Source organism: Thamnophis sirtalis, unplaced genomic scaffold (genome assembly GCF_051295495.1).
Source record: "Thamnophis sirtalis isolate CommonGarterSnake01/CBP01778 unplaced genomic scaffold, rThaSir2_p1.2 scaffold_4, whole genome shotgun sequence".
Taxonomy (NCBI): Eukaryota; Metazoa; Chordata; class Lepidosauria; order Squamata; family Natricidae; genus Thamnophis; species Thamnophis sirtalis.
This window is the reverse complement of record NW_028261384.1, coordinates 52,163,594-52,185,210: the sequence shown is the minus strand read 5'-3', so window position 1 is coordinate 52,185,210 and position 21,617 is coordinate 52,163,594. Positions and strand designations below refer to the sequence as shown.

Genomic DNA, 21,617 nt, shown 5'->3' with positions numbered 1-21,617 from the left:
TTAGATTTCAAAACGTAGAAAAAGAAAAAGGAGAAAATCTGGTAGAAATAATGATACAAACTCTGGCAGACGTCTTGGAGATAACCAAAGAGAAGTTGATGGGCGGCATAGACGAGGTGCTTTGAATCTATACAAGATATGCAGTGAGAAACAATCTCCCAAGAGAAGTTCATATAAGATTTATTAAGAAAACAATTAAGACACAAATATTACAGAAGGCAAGAGACAAAAGACTGGAATATAAAGATTAAGGAGATTGTGGTTTTGAAACAAGTACCAAGAAGAGTGAGAGAAATGAGAAGAGAATACCAATTTTTGACTAAAATTTTACTGTAAAAAGTTGTTAATTATAGGTGGCTGATACCAGAAGGTCTTATGTTTGTATAGCAAGGACAAAGATACAGAATAGATTCATCTGAAAAAGCAGAACTATTCTATGCAGAACATCTGAGAGGGAAAGATGAGGAGACAGGAAAAGAAAAATCACTAATTGAACTTCAAGAGGAGTGCAAAGTTGTGACTGAGAAAGAAGAAGGTGCGGTAGGTGGCATTGACCTTAGAAAACGAAACAGAGATCTACAAGATCAGTAAATCCTTCTTATAAAGTATAAATATGGAAGAGAAAAAAATGATTACAACTAATATAAATTGAATTTAATTCAGCTATTAAAAGGAAAACATTTCATAAATTAGAGAAATTGGACATAATCTGAAAGATGTAAGAAAAGAGGAGTGATTTTGTATATTAAAGATACAATTCCAGCAGAACAAATCTACACAGATTGAAGTGACCATACATTCACATTATATACAACTAGTCTCAACCATTAAATATTAGCCTACTTAATACATTGTTTATCCTTCTATCCAATCACAATATATACAATTTGTTCCAGTCTTGTCAACTTGTCTTTTACCAATTATAAAATCTGTTCCAGACTTCAAAATATTCTGATTCCCCTTTATTTTTAAGTTCAAGAATGAGCCTATCTGCTTCCGGACAGGCCAACTTTTTTCTGATTTTATTTAGCTCTGATGGTGTATTCTCTTTTTTGCAATATTGTGCATAGGTTATGCACGCCACAGTTAGTACAAGTATAATAAATTAAAGTGTATCTTTCTTAAACCCCTCCGGTATTATACCTAGGAGAAACATTTCTGGTTTAAACAAAATTTGATCTCCCACCATTTTTTCTAACCACGATTGAATCATTTTCCAATATTTTTTGTCTCATTGCATGTCCACCACATATGATAGAAAGTGTCTGTTGTTATTTTACACTTCTAACAATTTGGGGCCAGATTTTTAAACTTTTTGGAGAACCGTGCTGGGGGGGGATGCCATCTGTAGAACATCTTATAAAGATTTTCTTCATACGCCGTAGCCATTGTAAGTTTCTGATTAAGTATCCAAAGTTTTTCCCACTTAGCCAATTTTACATTATAACCGAAATTTTTCGCACAGGCGACCATAGTTTCTTTGACATGTTCCTCCTCTAGCTTATGTTCTAACAAAAATCTATACAACACTTTGATCAACCTGTTTTCTGTCTGTATCAAAAGTTTATCTAATATTGTGTAATCTTTGGGAATACCTTCCTTCTTCCTATCCTGTGCAAACCTTGATTGTATCTGTAAATAGGACCACCATTCTACTTGTACACCTTGTGATGCCAATTCTAATCTAGTTTTAATCTCCCCCTGTCTGATCAATAACTCTTTATATGTAACTATATTTTCCATATTAATTAAAGTTGGGTGTATATATGCTTCCATTGTAGATAACCAAATGGATGTTTTGGTATAATGGTCGTGTTTAATTTTGTTTGATATTAATAACAGGGACTGTCTGATGTAGTGTCTATTGAAATGTTTGTGTGCAGATCTTTTTTCATACCAAAGGAAGACATGACATCCTGCTTGGAGGTTATGACCTTCCAATTTGAGTAATCTTTTATTTCTCAACATTATCCATTCTTTTAACCATGTTAGATTGGCCGTAGTATAATAAAGTTCCCAATCTGGTACGCCAAATCCTCCTTTTTCCTTAGTGTCTTGCATAGCTTTGAGTTTTATTCTTGGTTTTCTTCCCTTCCAAATAAATTTCAAAACCAATTGATTCAAATCCTTTAAAAAACTTTTTTCTAATTTAATGGGAATATTCTGAAATAGGAAAAGAAATTTTGGTAATACATTCATTTTTATGACTGCGATCCTACCCATCAGGGATAATTGTAGGTTTTTCCACCTTTCTAAGTCTTTCTTGGTTTTATTGATCAAGTTAGTTGTCTTCTTTGATGAACACACACCTTCCAGATAAATGTATACCTAGCTAGATATTTGACTTTTTTGACAGTTTGGATACCCAATTTCTTCGTTAACTGCTCTTTCAATTTGGATGTCATATTTTTAACCAGCATTTTAGTTTTTGTCATATTTATCTTTAAACCCATTACTTTCTCATACTGTCAATTCCTCAACGAGTTTCATACCAGACTTTTTGAAACCTCTAACACGAAAATTAGATTATCCGCAAAAGCCTGTAGCTTAAATTGTTCCTTTTTGATTCCTAGTCCCTTTATCTATTCCTCTTTACATACATTCCTAGCTAGAACTTCTAAGGTTAATATAAATAAACGGGGATAAAGGACAACCTTGTCTTGTATCTTTCTGAATTGCTATACTTTGTGTTAATTCACCATTAACTATTACTTTGGCTTTTTGATTTGTATATATTGTTCTAATTGTGTTTATAAATTTATCCTCAAATTCCATGTGTTCCAATTGTTGATGCAAAAATTCTCAGTTCACATTATTAAATGCCTTTTGGGCATCGAGAAAAAATAGTGCAACCTGTTTTTCATAATATTCGAGAATGTCCAGCATAATTCTCATATTGTTTTTAATTTGTCTTCTGAGGACCCGGATTGTTGGGGGCAATATGCTGACTCTGTAAACCGCTTAGAGAGGGCTGAAAGCCCTATGAAGCGGTATATAAGTCTAATTGCTATAATTGCTTGCTATGAGGAGGAATCCATTTTGATCTGTGTGGATGAACAATGTAAGGAATTTTTTCAAACGTTCTGCTATTATCAGAGCAAAAATCTTGTAATCTGCATTTAGCAGTGATATTGGTCTGTAATTTTGTATAAACATCTGATCTGTGTCCACCTTAGGTAATAATACAATGTTAGCCTCCGTCCATGATAACGGTATCTTCGCCTCTTTCAAGACAGCATTATAAACTTCCAACAGTGTTGGAACAAACATATCCTGGAATTATTTATGTATTTCTGCTGGCAGTCAATCCGGCCCTACAGCTTTATTATTTTTTTGTTTTTGTATGACCTCAATTATCTCTGATGTTTTAATTACTTCATTGAGCATATCTTTTATTTCCTCTGGTATCTTTGGCAGATCTGACTCTTCCAGATATTGTAGTATTACTTCCTTTGTATAGTCTCGGTTTTCTCTATATAATTGTTCATAGAACTCTTGGGTAATCCTTTTTTTCCTCTAGTTTATAGCAGATCTCAGCTTTTTCATCTTGTAATTTATTGATCCAATTCTCTTGCTTCTGCTTCCTTAGCCTATAGGATAACCACCGCCCCAGTTTGTTTGCATTCTCAAAGAATGTTTTGCTTTTTTTATAGACTGTGCCAATTTTGCTTTTTCAAATATAGCCAATTGTTTAATCAATTCCATACTTGCTTTTATACTTCTATTTTTGGTTTCTTTTGAAGTTCACTCTCTAAATTTCTATACCTTTCTTTGAACTCTCTTATTTTTTGATTCTCAATTTTTTTCTTCCTAGCTGTAGCCGATATCGTGACCCCTCTTATAAATGCCTTAGTTGTATCCCATAGGTTTTGTATGGATGTGTCTCCTAGCGAGTTTTCTTTGAAGAAAAATCTCAATTCCTGATTAACTCTTTTAACATATTCCTGATCCTTTAGGATTGTTCTATTGAATAATCAACGATAACCGCTCTTTTGTTTTTTTCCATATAATCCTCATGGGATTGGGGTCGGCCCATAAATTGGGTTCTATGTCTATCTCCCTCACTTCCGAAATTAGCTCCATTGACATCCAAACCATATCTACCTTGATCAGGATTCATGTGTATTCAAGTAAGTGGAAGGTATATTGCTTTCCCTCTGGACATCTTTCTCACCATATATCATAGATATTTAATTCTTTGGCCATTTGGAAGAATGATCTGGGAAAATTCTCCTAGTTCTCCTAATTTATTAATATAAATATTAATAAAATACTAAAATACTAAAAGTTCCTTTTCTCTTCTTTCCACTTTTATAGTCCCATTTCTGGTCAACTATAGCATTGAAATCACCCATTAAATAGATATTTTCATTTCCCATCTCTCAAATAATGCTATGTAATCTATAATAAAAAATTTCCTGACCTTCATTAGGTGCATATATTACAACCAGTGACATCTTTTTTTGGTGTAACATTATTTCTACAATTAATATTCTCTCTTCCTCATGATGATAAATTAGTTTAGTCTGAATCGTGTCTTTAACATATAATGCTATTCCTCTTTTCTTTTGATAAGCTAATGCCGTGTAAAGTTTACCAAATCTAGGATATTCCAAGATCTGGATCTGTCATTTAGTTATGTGGACCTCTTACATTGCAATTATATCGTAATTCAAACGTTTTAGTTTATTAAGGTTGTTTTCCTTTTCTGGGGCAAGTTTAGACCATTGATATTCAATGATAGAATCTTAATTTCTCCCAACATGATTCTATGTGTATTTAGGTTGTGTGCTTCTTGTTGCCCTTATCTCTCTCACTTCTTTTGATTCTTCTCCTTTTTTTCTCTAAAACAACTTCTTTCTCCTTTCTTGTGTCCACTAGTTCCTTTTCTCTTCTTATCTGTGCCCTGAGTCCTTGCATCTTTGCTCCCAACTGTTCTCCTTCGTCTTCCTCATCCTCCTGCCCATCAAGATTATTGTAGAAATCTTCCACTTGTTCCACCGTGTCTATTCTGAATCTTCTATCTCTCCAAGTTACCAGTATGCCCTCTGGCATCAACCATCTGAAGTTAAGTTCGTATTTATTCAGCACAGGTGTTAAAAATTGATAGGGCCTTCTTCTCTGATTCTCCACGGTACCTGTTTTAAGACTGTTAGTTGTCATTGATTGTGTACAATCGGATCGTCTCTTGTTCTATTCAGCACCTTGTTGCGTATTGATTTTTAAATGAACTTTACATGGACTTCCCTCAGGAGATTGTTCTTTTTCGCATAGTTTGTCTGGATTCTATATGTCTCATTGATCTCACTTGCCATCTCATCCTTTCCTATTCCCAAAGCCTTTGCCATAAGGTCTGCCATCACATCCGGTAAATCCTCGCCTTTTTGTTCCTTTATATTCTGAAACCGTAGAAATTGAACTGCTTTCTTCTATTCTAACGCGAGGTCCGTTAACTCAAGTTCTTTGTTTGCCTGAATCAATTTAGGTCCTCCATTTTTTCCACCTCCTTCTCCATACTTCCTTCTATTATATTTATTCTTTGTTCGTTTTTATTAATCTGTTCCTGGAACTTTTCAAATTTATCATACATCTTCTGCATCCTCTCCTTTAGTTCTCCAGTGAGAGAGCCGAGGTGGCGCAGTGGTTAAATGCAGCACTGCAGGCTACTTCAGCTGACTGCAGTTCTGCAGTTCGGCTGTTCAAATCTCACCGGCTCAGGGTTGACTCAGCCTTCCATCCTTCCGAGGTGGGTAAAATGAGAACCCGGATTGTTGTTGGGGACAATATGCTGACTCTGTAAATCGCTTAGAGAGGGCTGAAAGCCCTATGAAGTGGTATATAAGTCTAACTGCTATTGCTATTGCTATAGTATCATTTCTTATTTCTCTGATATCCTTTTTCAATTTGTAGTTTTTAGCTATTGTCTCTTGCATAACCTGTAATATCATCTGAAACTCCTTGGTTGAATTAGATCTTTCTCTGTGGAGCATATCCTCAGAGGATCTTTGGTTCAAAAGGATAGTGGCCGCTAGAGAGGGCTGGGATGCTGACTTCCTCCCTGTGCCAATTTTCGATAGATTTGCAATTTACGCTCCTAATGACAACCAAGGTGAATTTTATAGAAAATTACACATGAAAATAATTGAACTTGATTACGTCAATATTTGTATGATGCGAGATTTTAATGGAATTGTAGATCAGAATATGGACTATAAAACACAAAAACAACAAAACTAAATAGAAAGACTCTTCCAAAATTGTTTTTTAAAATGACTGATGAGGTATAAAAGATGTATGGAGAGAAAGAAATCCCACAAATAGACAATATACCTTCTATTCAAATAGACATTCATCATGGTCCAGAATAGATATGATATGGATTTCAATGGAATTTATTTGTAACATATAGGAAATTGACATAGAAACAAGCACTTGGGCGGACCACAATCCAATGACAATCAAATGTTGTACAGAAAACAGAGAAAGAACTGGTGTTGTACTTCAAAGAAAACAGAAAAGAAGACACATCAATGCAGAATCTTTGGGATACAATGAAAGCCTATGCCAGAGGCTTGATTATAGACTATACAAGGAAATGAAATACAAAGAAAAGAAAAGCCTTTAAATACAAGTCGATGACTATAAGAGATTTGAAAAAGAGTTACAGAAATCTCCACAAAAATAGGACATTAAAATAAAAATGGACACAATCAAACATAAAATATGGATAATGGAAAAGGAGGAATTACCACAAAAGATTAGAGGTGCTAAACAGAATTACTTTGAAAATGCAAATAAACCAGGCAGATGGTTAGCGTATAAACTGAAAGGAGAGAATCAAGAAAAATAATACAATTAATAGATGATCAAAGGCAAATTTGTTAAGGAAATGAAGAGAAGAAAAAAAATATACAAGATTACTATAGAAAATTATATGAACAAGAGAATATAGAAGAGGGAAAAGTTAAACAGAAAGCGAATCTACCCCAGATACCTAAAGAAACTGAAATGATGCTAGAAGGCAATATAACAATGATGGAGTTAACTGAAGCACCCTAAAAAATAAAACAATGGAAAATCTCCCAGTCCGGACAGACTGCCAGTGGAATTTTATAAGACATTGCAAGAATTGTTGTGTCTTCCATTATTAGAAGTTAAGAATGAGGTTATGTTAAAGATGAGGATACCCAAATCGTGGTCAGAAGCATATATTACACTTGTGCCAAAAGAGGTGGCCGGCCCACTTCAAATTAAGAATTATAGACCTATTTCTCTGCTAAACTCAGACTATAAGATATTTGCTTCAATAATGGCAGAATGACTCAAAAATATTTAAACAATTTTATTCACCCTGATCAAAATGGGTTTCTATCAAAGAAACAAATTAAAGATAATATGAGAATAATTCTGGACACTTTGGAATATTATGAGGCATATCCTGAAAAACAAATGACTTTGATGTTCTTAGAGCACAAAAAGCCTTTGACAATGTGAACTGGCGATTTATGTTGTTACAGCTGGAACAGATGTACTTTGGTAAGAAATTTACCCAAGCCATACAAACTATATACCTCAAATAAACAGCGAAGATAATGATAAATGGAGAACTGGCAGACTTTATTGAAATAAAGAAAGGGACGAGACAAGGTTGTCCATTGTTGCCTCTGTTGTTCGTCTTAACATTAGAAGTCCTAAATAGAAATATTAGAGAAGAAAAAGACATAAAAGGAATGAAAATTAAAAAGGAAGAATATAAATTTTAGGCATTTGCAGATGACCTGGTTTTCATCTTAGAGGATCCACTAGAAACTGCACCTAAATTGATAGAAAAAATTGAGGAATATGGAAAAGTAGCAGGTTTGAAAATAAATAGAGACAAAACAAAGATTTTGACAAAGAACATGTTATTAAAACAAAATGAAGAATTGGTAGAAGGGTTGAAGATCCAAGTCACGAATAAGGTCAAGTATTTGGGGATATATTTGACAGCAAGATGTAGTATACTTAAAGAGAACAATTACCATAAACTCAAACAACAGATTGCATCAGACTTGGCAAAATGGGAAAATTTACAACTACCAATAATAGGGAGAATATCAACGCTCAAGAGGAATATACTATGATTTTATATTTGTTCTAGACAATTCCAATTAGATTGGGGAAAGATTATTTTGATGATTTAAACAAAATAGTGTTAAATTATATTTGGCAGGGGAAAAAAGTGAGAATAAAATTAAAATTGTTACAAAATGCTAGAACAAAAGGAGGATTTGGCCTACCTAACTGGGAATTATATTATCAGACAACAAGTTTGATTTGGGTTAAGGAATGGGTAACATTAAGAAATTCTAGATTATTGACTGTAGAAGGATATGATTTGCTGTTGGGATGGCATGCTTTCTTATGGTACAAGGGAACTAAAACACAGGAGTATTTTAGAAGATATTACATACATGAGGCTTTGCTATTAAATTGGGAGAAGATTAAAAGGCAGCATTATCTAAAAATTCCAGTCTGGTTATCAGCTATTGAAGCATTTTCATATCCAATAACACACAAAAAGGAATAAACAGTTAGGTATGGTGAAATATTGAAGGCAAAGGGTGAACTTAAATCTATGCAAGAACTGGAATAGCAAAGTATAAAAATGAACTGGTTTTCATACACTAGAAGTCATTCTAGATATGATAAAGATCTTAAAATGGAAGGTTTCCATGATAAAATGACTGAGTTAAATAAAATTTTGATAAGTACTGATGAAAAGATGATTAAAAAACTGTATGGATACTTATTAGAGGTTAAGGGTGTGTATGAGGAGAGTGTCTGCTTAGTGTATATGATAGGACCGGGTGTGCGACCTGCAGCCCCCTCCACTGAGTACAGAAGCAGAAGTGGATGGGGGCCCAGATTTGCCCCCCGTCCTGGAATGAATGGTGCGTGCGGCTGGATGGGAAGAATGGGGGGTCATGGGAGAGAGGTGGGGGTCTACGGGGATGGGGGAGGGTCGGAGCATTTCAGTTACGACCGGGAGGGGCAGATATGATGGGAGCTGTAGGGCAGCCATTACCGGGGAAGAAGGACTTGCTACATCACAGCGATTCCTTGTTCCGGCCCCTCAGGCTCAACTCAAGGACTTGGTGGCAAAGGAGATCAGGGCCCTGGTCTCAGATTGCTGTTGCTAAATGCGAGGTCTGTGGTAAATAAAGCCCCCCTCATCCGGGACTTAATATTAGATGAAGAGGCAGACCTGGCATGTATAACTGAAACCTAGCTGGGCCAAGAGGGAGGAGTCCCCCTCTCAGAAATGTGCCCAGATGGGTTCCAGGTGCTCCACCAACCACGACACCAGAAAAAGGGGTGGGGGAGTAGCAGTTATCATCTGAAGGTTGTTAGCTCCTCGCAGGATCCCTGCCCCAGAGATTGTGGCATGTGAGTCTCTCCTCCTGAAGTTGGACCTAGGGGTTCAATTGGGCTTGTTCCTGACGTACCTACCTCCCAGCTGTGTCACAACAGCCCTGCCTGCGCTCCTAGAGGCGGTAGCCGGGTTGGCGGTGGAGTTCCCCAGACTAATGGTACTGGGGGACTTTAACCTGCCATCCCTGGGTGAACACTCTGACGGGGCGCAGGAGTTCATGGCTTCCATGACAACCATGGACTTGACCCAAGTAGTTCAGGGTCCAACTCATAGAGCAGGACACACACTTGACCTTGTATTTCTCTCAGGGCAGTGGAGACGTGATCTTGAATTAAGGGGAATAGAGACATCACCCTTGTCATGGTTAGATCACTCTTTGCTGAGGCTTGACTTTAGGATTCTACTCCCCCATTGCAGGGAGGTGGAGCCGATTAAGTGGTTCCGCCCCAGGCGCCTGATGGACCTGGAAGGATTTCAGAAGGAGCTTGGAGGGATACCTGACTCCCTTGTCCACAATTTGACAGAGTCCTTGGTTGCGGCCTGGAATGTTGCAGCGGCTGAGGCACTGGATTGGATTGTGGCTTTGCGGCCTCTCCGTGGCAGTGGATCCATAAGGGCACCTTGGTTCATCGAGGAACTCCAGGAGATGAAGCGCCAAAAGAGACACCTAGAGCGACCCTGGAGGGCTAGTAACTCCGAATCTGACCGAGCACTATTAAGAGCCTATATCAGAACTTATTTAGTGGTGATACGGGCGGCAAAATGTACACATTTTTCCGCTCTTATTGCTTCTGCGGAATCTCACCCAGCCACCCTGTTTAGGGTGACCCGCTCCCTCCTGAAAGGTGAGGAGGCGGGGGAACCCCTGCAGGGAAGAGCTGAGGAGTTCGTTCAGTTTCTGTCGGATAAAATCACTCAGATTCCGGTAGACCTGGACTCTACTTGGGCAGTACCAGCTGAAATGCTGAGGGAGAGTCTCAGTCAGATTTGCTGGGATGAGTTCGAGTTTGTCACCCCTGAGGAAGTGGACAAGGCCATGCGAGTGCCTCCACCTGTTTACTGGACCCATGCCCCTCCTGGCTGGTTTCGACCAGCAGAGAGGTAACACGAGGCGGGCTCCAGATGATTACGAACACATCTTTGCAGGAGGGGTCTTTCCCGCAACCATTAAAGGAAGTGGTGGTAAGACCCCTCCTCAAGAAGCCTTCTCTGGACCCAGATATTCTTAAGAACTATCGTCCTGTCTCCAACCTTCCTTTTTTAGGGAAGGTTGTTGAGAAGGTGGTGGCGCTTCAACTCCGATGGACCTTGAATGAAGCAGATTATCTAGACTCCTTTCAGTCTGGCTTCAGGCTTGGGTACAGCACAGAAACTGCTTTGGTCGCACTGACCAATATCTCTGGCGGGCCAGGGATAGAGGACATTCCTCTATCCTGGTGCTTCTTGACCTCTCAGCGGCCTTCGATACCATCGACCATGGTAGCCTTCTGCGACGGCTGGAGGAGGTGGGAGTGAGAGGCACCATTTTACGGTGGTTCTCCTCTTACCTCTCTGACAGGTCGCAGTTGGTGTTGGTCGGGGGGCAAAGGTCGACCCCTAGGCCCCTTAAATGTGGTGTGCCATAGGGTTTGGTCTTGTCCCCCCTCCTATTTAACATCTACATGAAGCCGCTGGGCGAGATCATTCGACAGCACGGGATTAAGTACCATCAGTATGCAGATGATACACAATTGTATCTCTCAGCCCCGTGCCAGCTCAGTGTAGCGGCGGACGTGATGTGCCGATGCCTGGAAGCTGTCAGGATCTGGATGGGGGTAAACAAACTCATACTCAATCCCGACAAGACTGAGTGGCTGTGGATGTTGCCCCCAAAGGACAGCCTAGACAGTCCAACCTTGATCCTGGGGGGTGAAAACCTACACCCCTCAGAGAGGGCCTGCAATTTGGGGGTCCTCCTGGATTCACAGCTGACACTGGAACACCATTTGTCAGCTGTGACCAGGGCGGCCTTTGCCCAGGTTCGCCTGGTGCATCAATTGCAGCCCTACTTGGATCGGGAGGCACTTCAAACGGTCACTCACGCCCTAGTCACCTCAAGTCTGGATTACTGCAACGCGTTCTACATGGGGCTAACCTTGAAAAGTGTTCGGAGACTACAGCTAGTCCAGAATGCAGCCGCGCGAGCGATACTGGGTGTACCTAGGTACAACCACGTTACACCTATCCTCCGCGAGCTGCACTGGCTACCTATTGGTCTCCAGATGTAATTCAAGGTATTGGTTATTAACTTTAAAGCCCTACATGGCTTAGGGCCAGCATACCTGCGAGACCGCCTACTGCCACATACCTCCCAGCGGCTGGTGAGATCCCACAGGGTGGGCCTCCTTCAGATGCTGTCAGCCAGACAATGTCGGCTGGCGGCTCCCCAGAGGAGAGCCTTCTCTGTGGCTGCTCCGACCCTTTGGAATGAGCTACCCCCCGAGATCCGGACCTTACCCACTCTCATGGCCTTCAGAAAAGCTGTTAAAACCTGGCTATTCCGGCAGGCCTGAGGCTGTTGATCTCACTGTTGAGGTCCAGCTCCGATCAGAACGAATGTATGTGTGGTGATTTTAAATCTGTCTTTTTTATTTTTTCATTGTTTCTTTTTTCTCTTTTTTGTAAGCCGCCCGGAGTCCCTCGGGATTGGGCGGCCTATAAACCTTATTAATAAAATAAATAAAATAAAATAAAATAAAAAAGTTAGAAGAAGAACAAGTTAAAGAATCTATGATTGCTTGGAGGAAAATTTTTGGATGTGGGATTGATTTAGAGAATTGGCAGAAATTGTGGTCTCAAAATTATAAAATGACAATGTCAACAGCATATAAAGAAAATTTGTATAAGTTGTTTTACAGGTGGCACCTATCCCCACGAGAATAGCAAGAATGTTCAAGAATAAATCGAAAAGTGTTGGAAATGTCATCAGATACAGGGTTCATATTACCATATGTCGTGGACGTGCATAGAAGCTAAAAGATATTGGACTAAAATTCACACTTGGTTGGAAAAAATGATACAAAAACGCATAAACTTTAAACCAGAAATCTTTTTATTGGGAATCATACCGGAAACATAAATAGAGAATTGAAATATTTGATTGTAAACGTGTTAATAGCAGCTAGAATTGTATTTGCTAAAAATTGGAAAAATGAGAAAATACCAATGCAGGAGGAAGTTATTCACAAAATAATGGAATGTGCAGAAATAAGTCAATTGACATTTGAAATTAGAGAACAGGAAGGTAAACAATTTTATAAGATATGGGATTTATTCTATCAGTAGTTAGATAAAACATGTAAATGAAAGATATTAGAGAATGCTATAAATACAAGAATAATAGAACGATACAGAATATAACATAAATATACATTATTATTGGATAGATTTAAGATGATGTTATGAATTGTTATAATATAAATGAATTCAATACCTAGAATATCTTGTTTAAAATGAAGGAATAACAGTGATAGTCAAATAAATGAGGTACAATGGTAACAATGTATACAAATATATTTGATTTGATAATATGTGATTTCAAATAAATTGTATGTAACTGAAGATGGCTTTATGTTTTATGTTTTGTTTGTCTCTGTTTAAAAATAAAAACTTTTTTTAAAAAGTGTGTGTGTGTCTATTTCTCCCCATCTCTTTCTCTCTCCTCTTTCTCTCTCATCTCTTTCTCATCTCTCACTCCCTCTTTCTCTCTCGTGTGTGTGTGTGTGTGTGTGTGTGTGCGCGCGCGTGTCTGTCTGTCTGTTTGTCTGTGTGTTCCCTTTTGAACCATTTCTGAAAACAGGCAGGTTGTGGTGGTTGTTGTTGTTGTTTGCAGATGTTGTTATTTCTTCTTCTTCGGATGCATTTTACCATTGATTTAAATCAAGAGTCATTTCTGGTTCTCAGAAAAATGAAGCTCTTTTATCCGCATGCTGTAGCTCTCTGTTGGCTGAACCAACCACTGCTTCACCCTGCCCCTCATCCTCTCCTCCCAATCCTTCCTTGTTTGGCTGAGCAGCTCTCCTCCCCGAGACTGGTCTGGCCCAGCTACAGCTGATGCAACGAATTGTAATGGGCTCAAGGAGGAGGAGGGGACGCCGACTCTCTCATTGTAAAACACACTAAATTTAACTGTGCTTGCGAGAGCAGTGGGAGGTGGCAAGGGCAGCAGCGTCAGCTGCAGCCGAGGCAGTATCTCAGGGCAGAGAGCAAGTTGCATGTCTTCCTGAGTGACCAAGGTGTGTGCAGCACCAACAAGAGGTAGAAGAACAGGCAAGTACAGGTGAGCTTCGCTCCCACTCTGAAATATGAGTGAGTCTCCATCCCCTGCCATCACGCTTACCTTCTCAGGGCAAGCGAGGAGTGACTGGGAGGGGAGGATGAGGGGTGGGATCAGCCAGTGGTGGGTTCAGGAGACAGGAAGTTCCTGTTCACACTGTATTGTATAAATGTGGTGTACGTCTAAATTTTGTGTGTGTGTATTTTACATGTTTGTTAATAAAAATCTTTTTTTTAAAAAGAAAGAAAATTACTGTGGCAAAAGCAAGCAAAGGTAGTATCAATAGTAATAAAGACCTTGGGTGCAATCCCAAAACAACTGGAGCACCACTTGAACACCATTGGTATTGACAAATTCTCCATCAGTCAATTGCAAAAGGTAGCTTAACTCGAAACTGCTTCTATCATGCAATATCTCAAGCACCATCAAACATCCATATCTGCCTATCCCGGGTCACTGGTAAGGACTTGATAGGTAGATTAAAATGCCATCACCAGTCTGAACATCTGGCTAACTGTGATGAACAATAAATAAATAACTGAACTATGGGTGTTGTGCAGACAGTATTTACCATAGCAACATCATGCAATGCTCTTAAATGAAGAGTCAAAGATTTTTATATTCTAATTTTTAAATATAATTACGTATGCAATGCAAAATTAAGAAATTACTCACTAATTGACTTTCCTGGATAAAGCTTTGCCTGAGGATAGCCAGGGATCATCTTTTCATTTTTAGCTCTTAAATTTTCAAGTTCATGTTTGATAATGTATTGACATTCTGCCATTGTAAGAAAATCATGATTATCCTCTAAACAAAAAAGAAATGCATTGTTGAAAACTAGATTCTTATTTTGACAAGTTCCAATTCTAAAATCCTATATGTAATATGATATATTCAGAAATAAGCTTTCCAATATCCCATTAGAAGAGTCTCCACTTTCCTAAAGCTGTTAATTGTTAAGGAAGATACTGTATATTTATTAAAAGTACAGATTACAATGTTTAAAAAATATTTAATAGAAATGCTGAATAACTTTTATAATCACAGAAGACTTAAGCCTAAGCAAAATATTCAATTTTACACTCTAAGTTCAAAAGATCAGAAATTAATAGAATGCTGGAATTCTAAGCAAAATGTACCTTTATGCTTATTGATTTAACAATATATCCTGAAATGGTTAATAGTGTGATCCTAAATAGCAAGAAACGTAAAATGATTTCACAATTAACTGTTTTTTTACCTGCAAAATCTTTAAAATTTTTTCTAGATGTATATGTAAACGCTCTCATTGTGTTATCATTACATTCTTTAACCAACCCTACAGTTTCAGCTCCTAGAAGTAGCCTTAAATTAGATGCTCCAACAAGATATATGTTCTTGCTTCCTTCAATCTCTTTTCCTTCCTCCAACAATGGTCTAACTAAAAGTTGGGCTCCTTTAAAAAAGGAAAACAAATGAAGTAAATTACTATGTAATGTCACTTCTGTCATGAAATTCTTCGATTAAAGGCAGTGCTGAATTAGAGAAGGTTAGAAATGAGTAGATCCAGAAGGGAAGGGAAAAAAACATCAATGAAAACTTATTAAATTAGAATATTTCCTATTTTAATAGGAAATTATACATAAATTATACATAAAGCATTAATAAACATGTAAACTCAACGTGTAGTCCTCAATGGAACTGCATCTACATGGAGGGAAGTATGCAGTGGAGTACCCCCAAGGCTCTGTTTTAGGCCCAGTACTATTCAACATCTTCATCAATGATTTGGATGAGGGAATAAATGGGGAACTCATCAAATTTGCAGATGACACCAAGCTGGCAGGAATAGCCAACACTCCAGAAGACAGGCTTAAGATACAGAGGGATCTTGACAAACTTGAACATTGGGCACTATCTAATAAAATGAAATTCAATGGTGAAAAGAGTAAGGTTCTACATTTAGGCAAGAAAAACAAAATGCACAGGTACAGTATAGGTGGTACCTTGCTCAATAGTAGTAACTATGAGAGGGATGTTGGAGTACTAGTGGACAACCATTTAAATATGAGCCAACAGTGTGCAGCAGCTACCAAAAAAGCCAACACAGTTCTAGGCTACATAAACAAAGGGATAGAATCAAGATCACGTGAAGTGTTAATACCACTTTATAATGCCTTTGTAAGGCCATGCTGAATGCATACTGCATTCAGTTTTGGTCGCCATGATGTAGAAAAGTTGTGGAGACTCTAGAAAGAGTGCAGAGAAGAGCAACAAAGATGATTAGGGGACTGGAGACTAAAACATGAAGAACGGTTGCAGGAACTGGGTATGTTTAGTTTAATGAAAAGAAGGACTAGGAGAGACATGATAGCAGTGTTCCAATATCTCAGGGGTTGCCACAAAGAGGGAGTCAAACTATTTTCCAAGGCACTTGAGGGTAGAACAAGAAGCAATGGGTGGAAACTAATCAAGGAGAGAAGCAACTTAGAACTGAGGAGAAATTTCCTAACAGTTAGAACAATTATCAGTGGAACAGCTTGCCTCCAGGAGTTGTGAATGTCCCAACACTGGAAGTCGTTAAGAAGATGTTGGATAGCCATTTGTCTGAAATGGTATAGGGTTTCCTGCTTAGGCAGGGGTGGACTAGAAGACCTCCAAGGTCCCTTCCAACTCTGCTATTGTATTGTACTGTATTGTATTGTATTGTATTGTATTGTATTATTGTAAATTAGTCTATTTTGATACTCACATGAAAGCAGAATAAAACCAACAAATAAATAAAAAGCAGGGTCTTTACTATCAAAACCTTTTATGCAAAACAGTTTGATATAAACTGTTTCAAACACAGAAATCCATAAAACAGTGAACTTCAAAGATTTTGAAAATGTTTTACACTCAAAACAAAGCTGTTCTGAGTAAACAAAACTGATCATAGCTCTATTTGTAATATACATTCAAAATATTTTAAAGTAAATAAACCAAAATATTTATAACTAATTTTGAAAAATCTACTATTTTAATTTTGTATATCAATGTAGTTTAATAACACAGTTATATTTAATATATTTAATAACATTATTATCATTACAATGGCACTGAGTGCACCACTGAAGGACCTGAAAGATCAAGTTAGGGATAGATTGTCATGGAGAAAACCTGCTGTATTTTTCGGAGTATAAGATGCACTGGAATATAAGACGCATCAAGGTTTTGAAGAGGCAAATTAAAAAAAGTAGGTAGGTAGATAGAGGGATAGAGAGGGAGAGAAAGAGAGAGAAATACAGTAGGTAGGTAGGTAGGGAGAGAGTAGTTAGATAAGTAGGTAGGTAGATAAAGGGATAGAGAGAGAGAAAGAGAGAGAGAGAAATACAGTAGATAGGTAGGGGGAGAAAGAGTAGATAGATAGGTAGGTAGAGGGATAGAGAGAGAAAAATAGAAAGAGAGAGAGAGATAGATAGATAGATAGATAGATAGATAGATACAGTAGATAGGGAGAGAAAGAGAATAGGTAGGTTAATAGGTAGAAGGATAGAGAGAGAAACAGAGAGAGGGAGAGAAATACAGTAGATAGGTAGGGAGAGAGGGAGAGAGAGTAGGTAGGTAGATGTTTCCAGGTGTATTTATCAATTTGCTGGAGAAGGAAATAGCTGACAATTTGCAGCACTTAAGACTTTATTTCTGTTGGCACAGCACTTGATCAATCTAATTCTCATCAATCAGTTAAAGAGCTTTACAAAAGGAAAAAAAAGTTTTTGCAATCTGCACACCACTCAATACGGCCTGTTTTTCATGAAAATGGACCCATTTCTTTCTAAAAAGGCATGAATAGCCTGGGAGGGGGGCTTGCAGTGTGCTCCAGGGGGGGGGACGAGCAAAAAATGGCCCATTTTTCGCAAAAACAGGCCCGTTTTTTGTCAAAAAAAAAATTGCATGCATAGCCTTATGGAGGCTTATAGAGTGCTGCTGGGGGCTGGGGGGGGCAAAAAACAGCCCGTGTTTTGCTCATTTCTGCCCTTGCCAACCCCCAGGAGCTCTGTGAAAGCCTCCATAAGGGTATGAACAGCAATTTTGGTGAAGGGAGCAGGGCTTCGGGAGGAAAAAATGCTGTATTTGATGTATAAGATGCACCCAGATTTTCAGCCTCTTTTTTTTTTAGGAAAAAAGGTGCGTCTTATACTCTGAAAAATACGGTAACTATCTGGTTACTAAGAGTCAACCCCCACTTAGTGGCACATAATCAATTAATAAAATGATTTTCTATTCATATAATTCTTTTCTCAAAGTTTTGGATTAAAAAGAAAAGAAAATATAATTCATTCCCCAGAAATATCAACAAATGGTACATTACAATATAGTCAAGTTATATTAATAAAAAAATAAACAGCTAGTAATTTACATGGAGGAATTTCCACATATGCTCAATTTTTTTCCATTCAAATAATTGGGACTAAATTTCTAACTACCATATTTTTGGAGTATAAGAGTATAAGACGCACCAAGGTTTTGAAGAGGCAAATTAAAAAAAAAGTTTTTGCACTCTGCAAACCTCCCCAAAACAGCCTGTTTTTTGTGAAAACTGGCCAATTCCCCCCCCCCCCCCAAGGCACGAATAGCCTTTAGGGGACTTGCAGAATGCTCCTGGGAAGGGAGGGCGGGGGAAATGAGCAAACAACGGCCCACTTTTCACAAAAACAGGCCCATTTTTCGTAAAAAAAAGGGGGGGAATGGGTAGCCTTTAGGAAGCTTATAGAGTGCTTCTGGGGGCAGGGTAAAAAGTAAGCAAAAAATGGACCGTTTTTTGCTTATTTCTGCCCTCCCCAGCTCACAGAGCTCTCTAAAAGCTTCCTAAAGGTGATGCGCGACCCTTTTGGTGAAGGGGGCGGGGTTTCAGGAGGCAAAAAATGCTGTATTTGGTGTATAAGACGCACCCAGATTTTCAGCTTCTTTTTTGAGGGAAAAGGTGCATCTTATACTCTGAAAAATACGGTAATGGTTATCTAGGAATACAAACAAGATTTAAATTACAAGTGTAACTATATCCTCTATTGTTCACAACAAAAGGGTACTTATAAAGTGCAAAACTCCTTTACTTATGTGGGTGCTGCAACTGTGAGTAAAAAAACAGGAAAATGTGAGCTCTAGGCAAGTGGGTAAGATAGTCATTTCTTCCCTATTTTCACATTTGCATAACATTTCCCCTTTAAGAATCCCCAACACAGTTTCCATGAAAGTAGTCCTTGACTTATGACTCTTTATTCAGCAACTATTCAAAATTAGGCATTGCTTTTAAAATATTTCCTAAAATGTAATTTACCTAAGTCTAGTGCTGCAAACCTCAGGGTAGATGGAAGCATTATTTAATAAATATCTCCAAACTCCAGTCCAGAAAAAAAACACATTTCTGTTAATTCTAAAAGGTGGAATTCCTTTCTATTTTTTTAAAGAAGTTTAAAAATTAATCCCTGAAGCAGGTACATACAGATACATACAGTATTTGATTTCTGGAGTCTGTAGTAATCACCCTCTCCCTCTGTATGTATGTGTATGTGTCTATTTGCATGTCATCTACAATAAAACAATTTATCAAGCCATATATAAATACAGAATAATAGATTTGGAAGGGACCTTGGAGATCTTCTTTCCGGCTCAGGAAGGAAAAACTATACTATTTCAGACAAATGGATGTCCAATCTCTTTTTAAAACTTTCAGTGTTGGTGTATTCACAACCTCTGGAAGCAAGTTATTCCACTGATTACCGTAAGTGTTCTAACTGTCAGAAAATTTCTCCTCAGTTCTAGGTTGCTTCTCTTCTTCACTAGTTTCCATCCATTGTTTCTTGTGTAATCTGAGAGCTTCTACTGTAAGCAAATTCCTAAATATGAAGTTAATTTTCTCAGGAGTTGAAACATATTCCTTGCCTGCATAAATTCTTGTAATGTGGAAAAACAGACAAACTGAATAACTTAAACACATATCTTAGCATGTATCCTATATTTGTAGCTATACAACATTTAGACTGGTTCTTTTGTTAGGTCCAAAACTATTTTTATGCCTCTCTCATTCACATTTCCAAAATAGAATACATAGTGTCTTTGCAAAAGAAAAATGTTTAGTAGCAGCCTGAAAAATATTTTCTTTGCTTACACATACACATTCTTTACTATTGTATACTCACCTCCATTCTTCTTCTTCCCTACAATCTTCTGCATCAGCCACTCTTTGGTTTCATCTTTGGTATTTTGGGCAAGCTCAACCACCACCAAAGGCTTGAAATTAGCCTCAAATGTATCATATGCAGACCAGCTTATCTTCATCTTTTTGGACAACCAACTTATCAAATAAGTAGAAATAAAAAGATTTGTGGTTGTGAAAAATGGTAATATTCAAGGTAGCATTATGACAAAACTACTTTTAGTCTGCTTTCATTCTGCTTTCATTCTTTCTTTCTTTTTTTTTGGTACAGCAACAGCTACATTTTATCATCAAACTGAAAAAGACATTTCCAGTTTATTTACATATTTTCAGTCAAGTTCTGTTGTTTATGTTGACATTTTTCAAAGAACCCTATTTCCTTCTTTATTTTGGTATTCTCTGAACTCTAGATTCTAAAGTTTTGAGATTTTTACACAAATTATTTGCAGATTACACTGAAATCCAAAAATATTTGCAAGGCATCTAACTGGAGAAATGTAATATATGTAAATCCTTATATCAAATATGGTAGATATGTTAAAACAGAAGTTTATCCTGATGTTTTAGTTTCTAGTTGTTATTTTTTTTTTAAAAAAATCTCATATTTTTTTGTATAATTTTAAACTATTTAACCTGAACTAACCTAATTGAGTTTAAAGACACATTATATTACATAAGGCTCTAGCCATATAAATAAAACCAATACATATTTATCATTAATGAGGTATTTATAACTGCAAGATGACCTTGTTCAGATAATAATAATGGGACTGCAGGATTTTTAGTTTAGTTATCAAATTATTCTAATCCCATAAAGATAGAACTATGATATAGAAAGATATATTCTATGTTTTTCTATTCAATTTTCAGCCAGATACTACTTCAATACGTTGTATTTTCTATTATCAGCATTTAGAAACTGGCTAACATCTATTTTCCCACAAACTTAAGAGAATGTTAATAAATTTCATTCAGATTAAGATCAGCATTTTAAGACAGGCCATGTCAGGAAACAAAACACAAGAATTTCTAAAATACTGTTTTATTGGAAAACCTGTCAAGAGAGTTTTGCTCTGCTCTAGGTCATATTTCCCCACTCCAAAACAAGATGTGATTGTTTTGAGATTCTTTCTCATGTTCCCCATTTTCCCTGGACCGAGTTGTTTCTCTTTAACCATTCAGCTATTCCTTTCCCAAGATTATTTCTACATTGCTTTACAGTGCTTTATCTTTCTGTAGCTCTCTTGCCTTAGCATTTCTACCTTAGTTAATTTAGTTTTGTATTACTATGCTTATCTTACTTCTTTTGTTGCTTAAGTTATATCATTCCCCCTTACTTTCTACCTTTCCTTTGATTTACGGTAATTTTCTTGTACTATAGTAAATTTGGCCATCTCAGCTGATTTTGTTCTTAATTCACTCAGTTTCTAAAAGGTAGAACTCATGCAAGGACTCATTACCAGGCTGCAGTACTATGCTCTGCGGCTCTTTCTACTCACTGATAGTTCCTAGGGTCTCTTGTTCTGGAACTCTTATCGACCTTTGCTACTTCTGACCACTGTCAATTCCTCATCCTTTGTTATGAGCTTTCTGATACCCTTTTATCTTGGATTCTATACTCTAGTGCTGTTCAATCAGATCCTGCCTCACTCCACCGAGTCTGCTGCAGTGGAATGTTTTTGGCCTATCCTGGCCTCTTCAAACAGCAG

At 37.6% G+C, this 21,617-nt stretch overlaps 1 protein-coding gene across 1 annotated transcript in view; it reads right to left on the bottom strand.

The window, feature by feature from the left end:
• The window catches only part of ANO10 (anoctamin 10), a 138,705-nt gene that overhangs the window by 109,487 nt on the left and 7,601 nt on the right, over positions 1-21,617 (bottom strand). Inside the window, exons 3-5 of the mRNA XM_087712906.1 lie at positions 19,892-20,046; positions 14,974-15,168; positions 14,406-14,540 (exon numbers count right to left, since the gene is read on the bottom strand). Of these exons, the coding sequence (XP_087569032.1) occupies positions 14,406-14,540; positions 14,974-15,168; positions 19,892-20,030 (469 nt within the window). The 5' untranslated portion in view covers positions 20,031-20,046. The remainder of the gene's footprint in view (positions 1-14,405; positions 14,541-14,973; positions 15,169-19,891; positions 20,047-21,617) is intronic.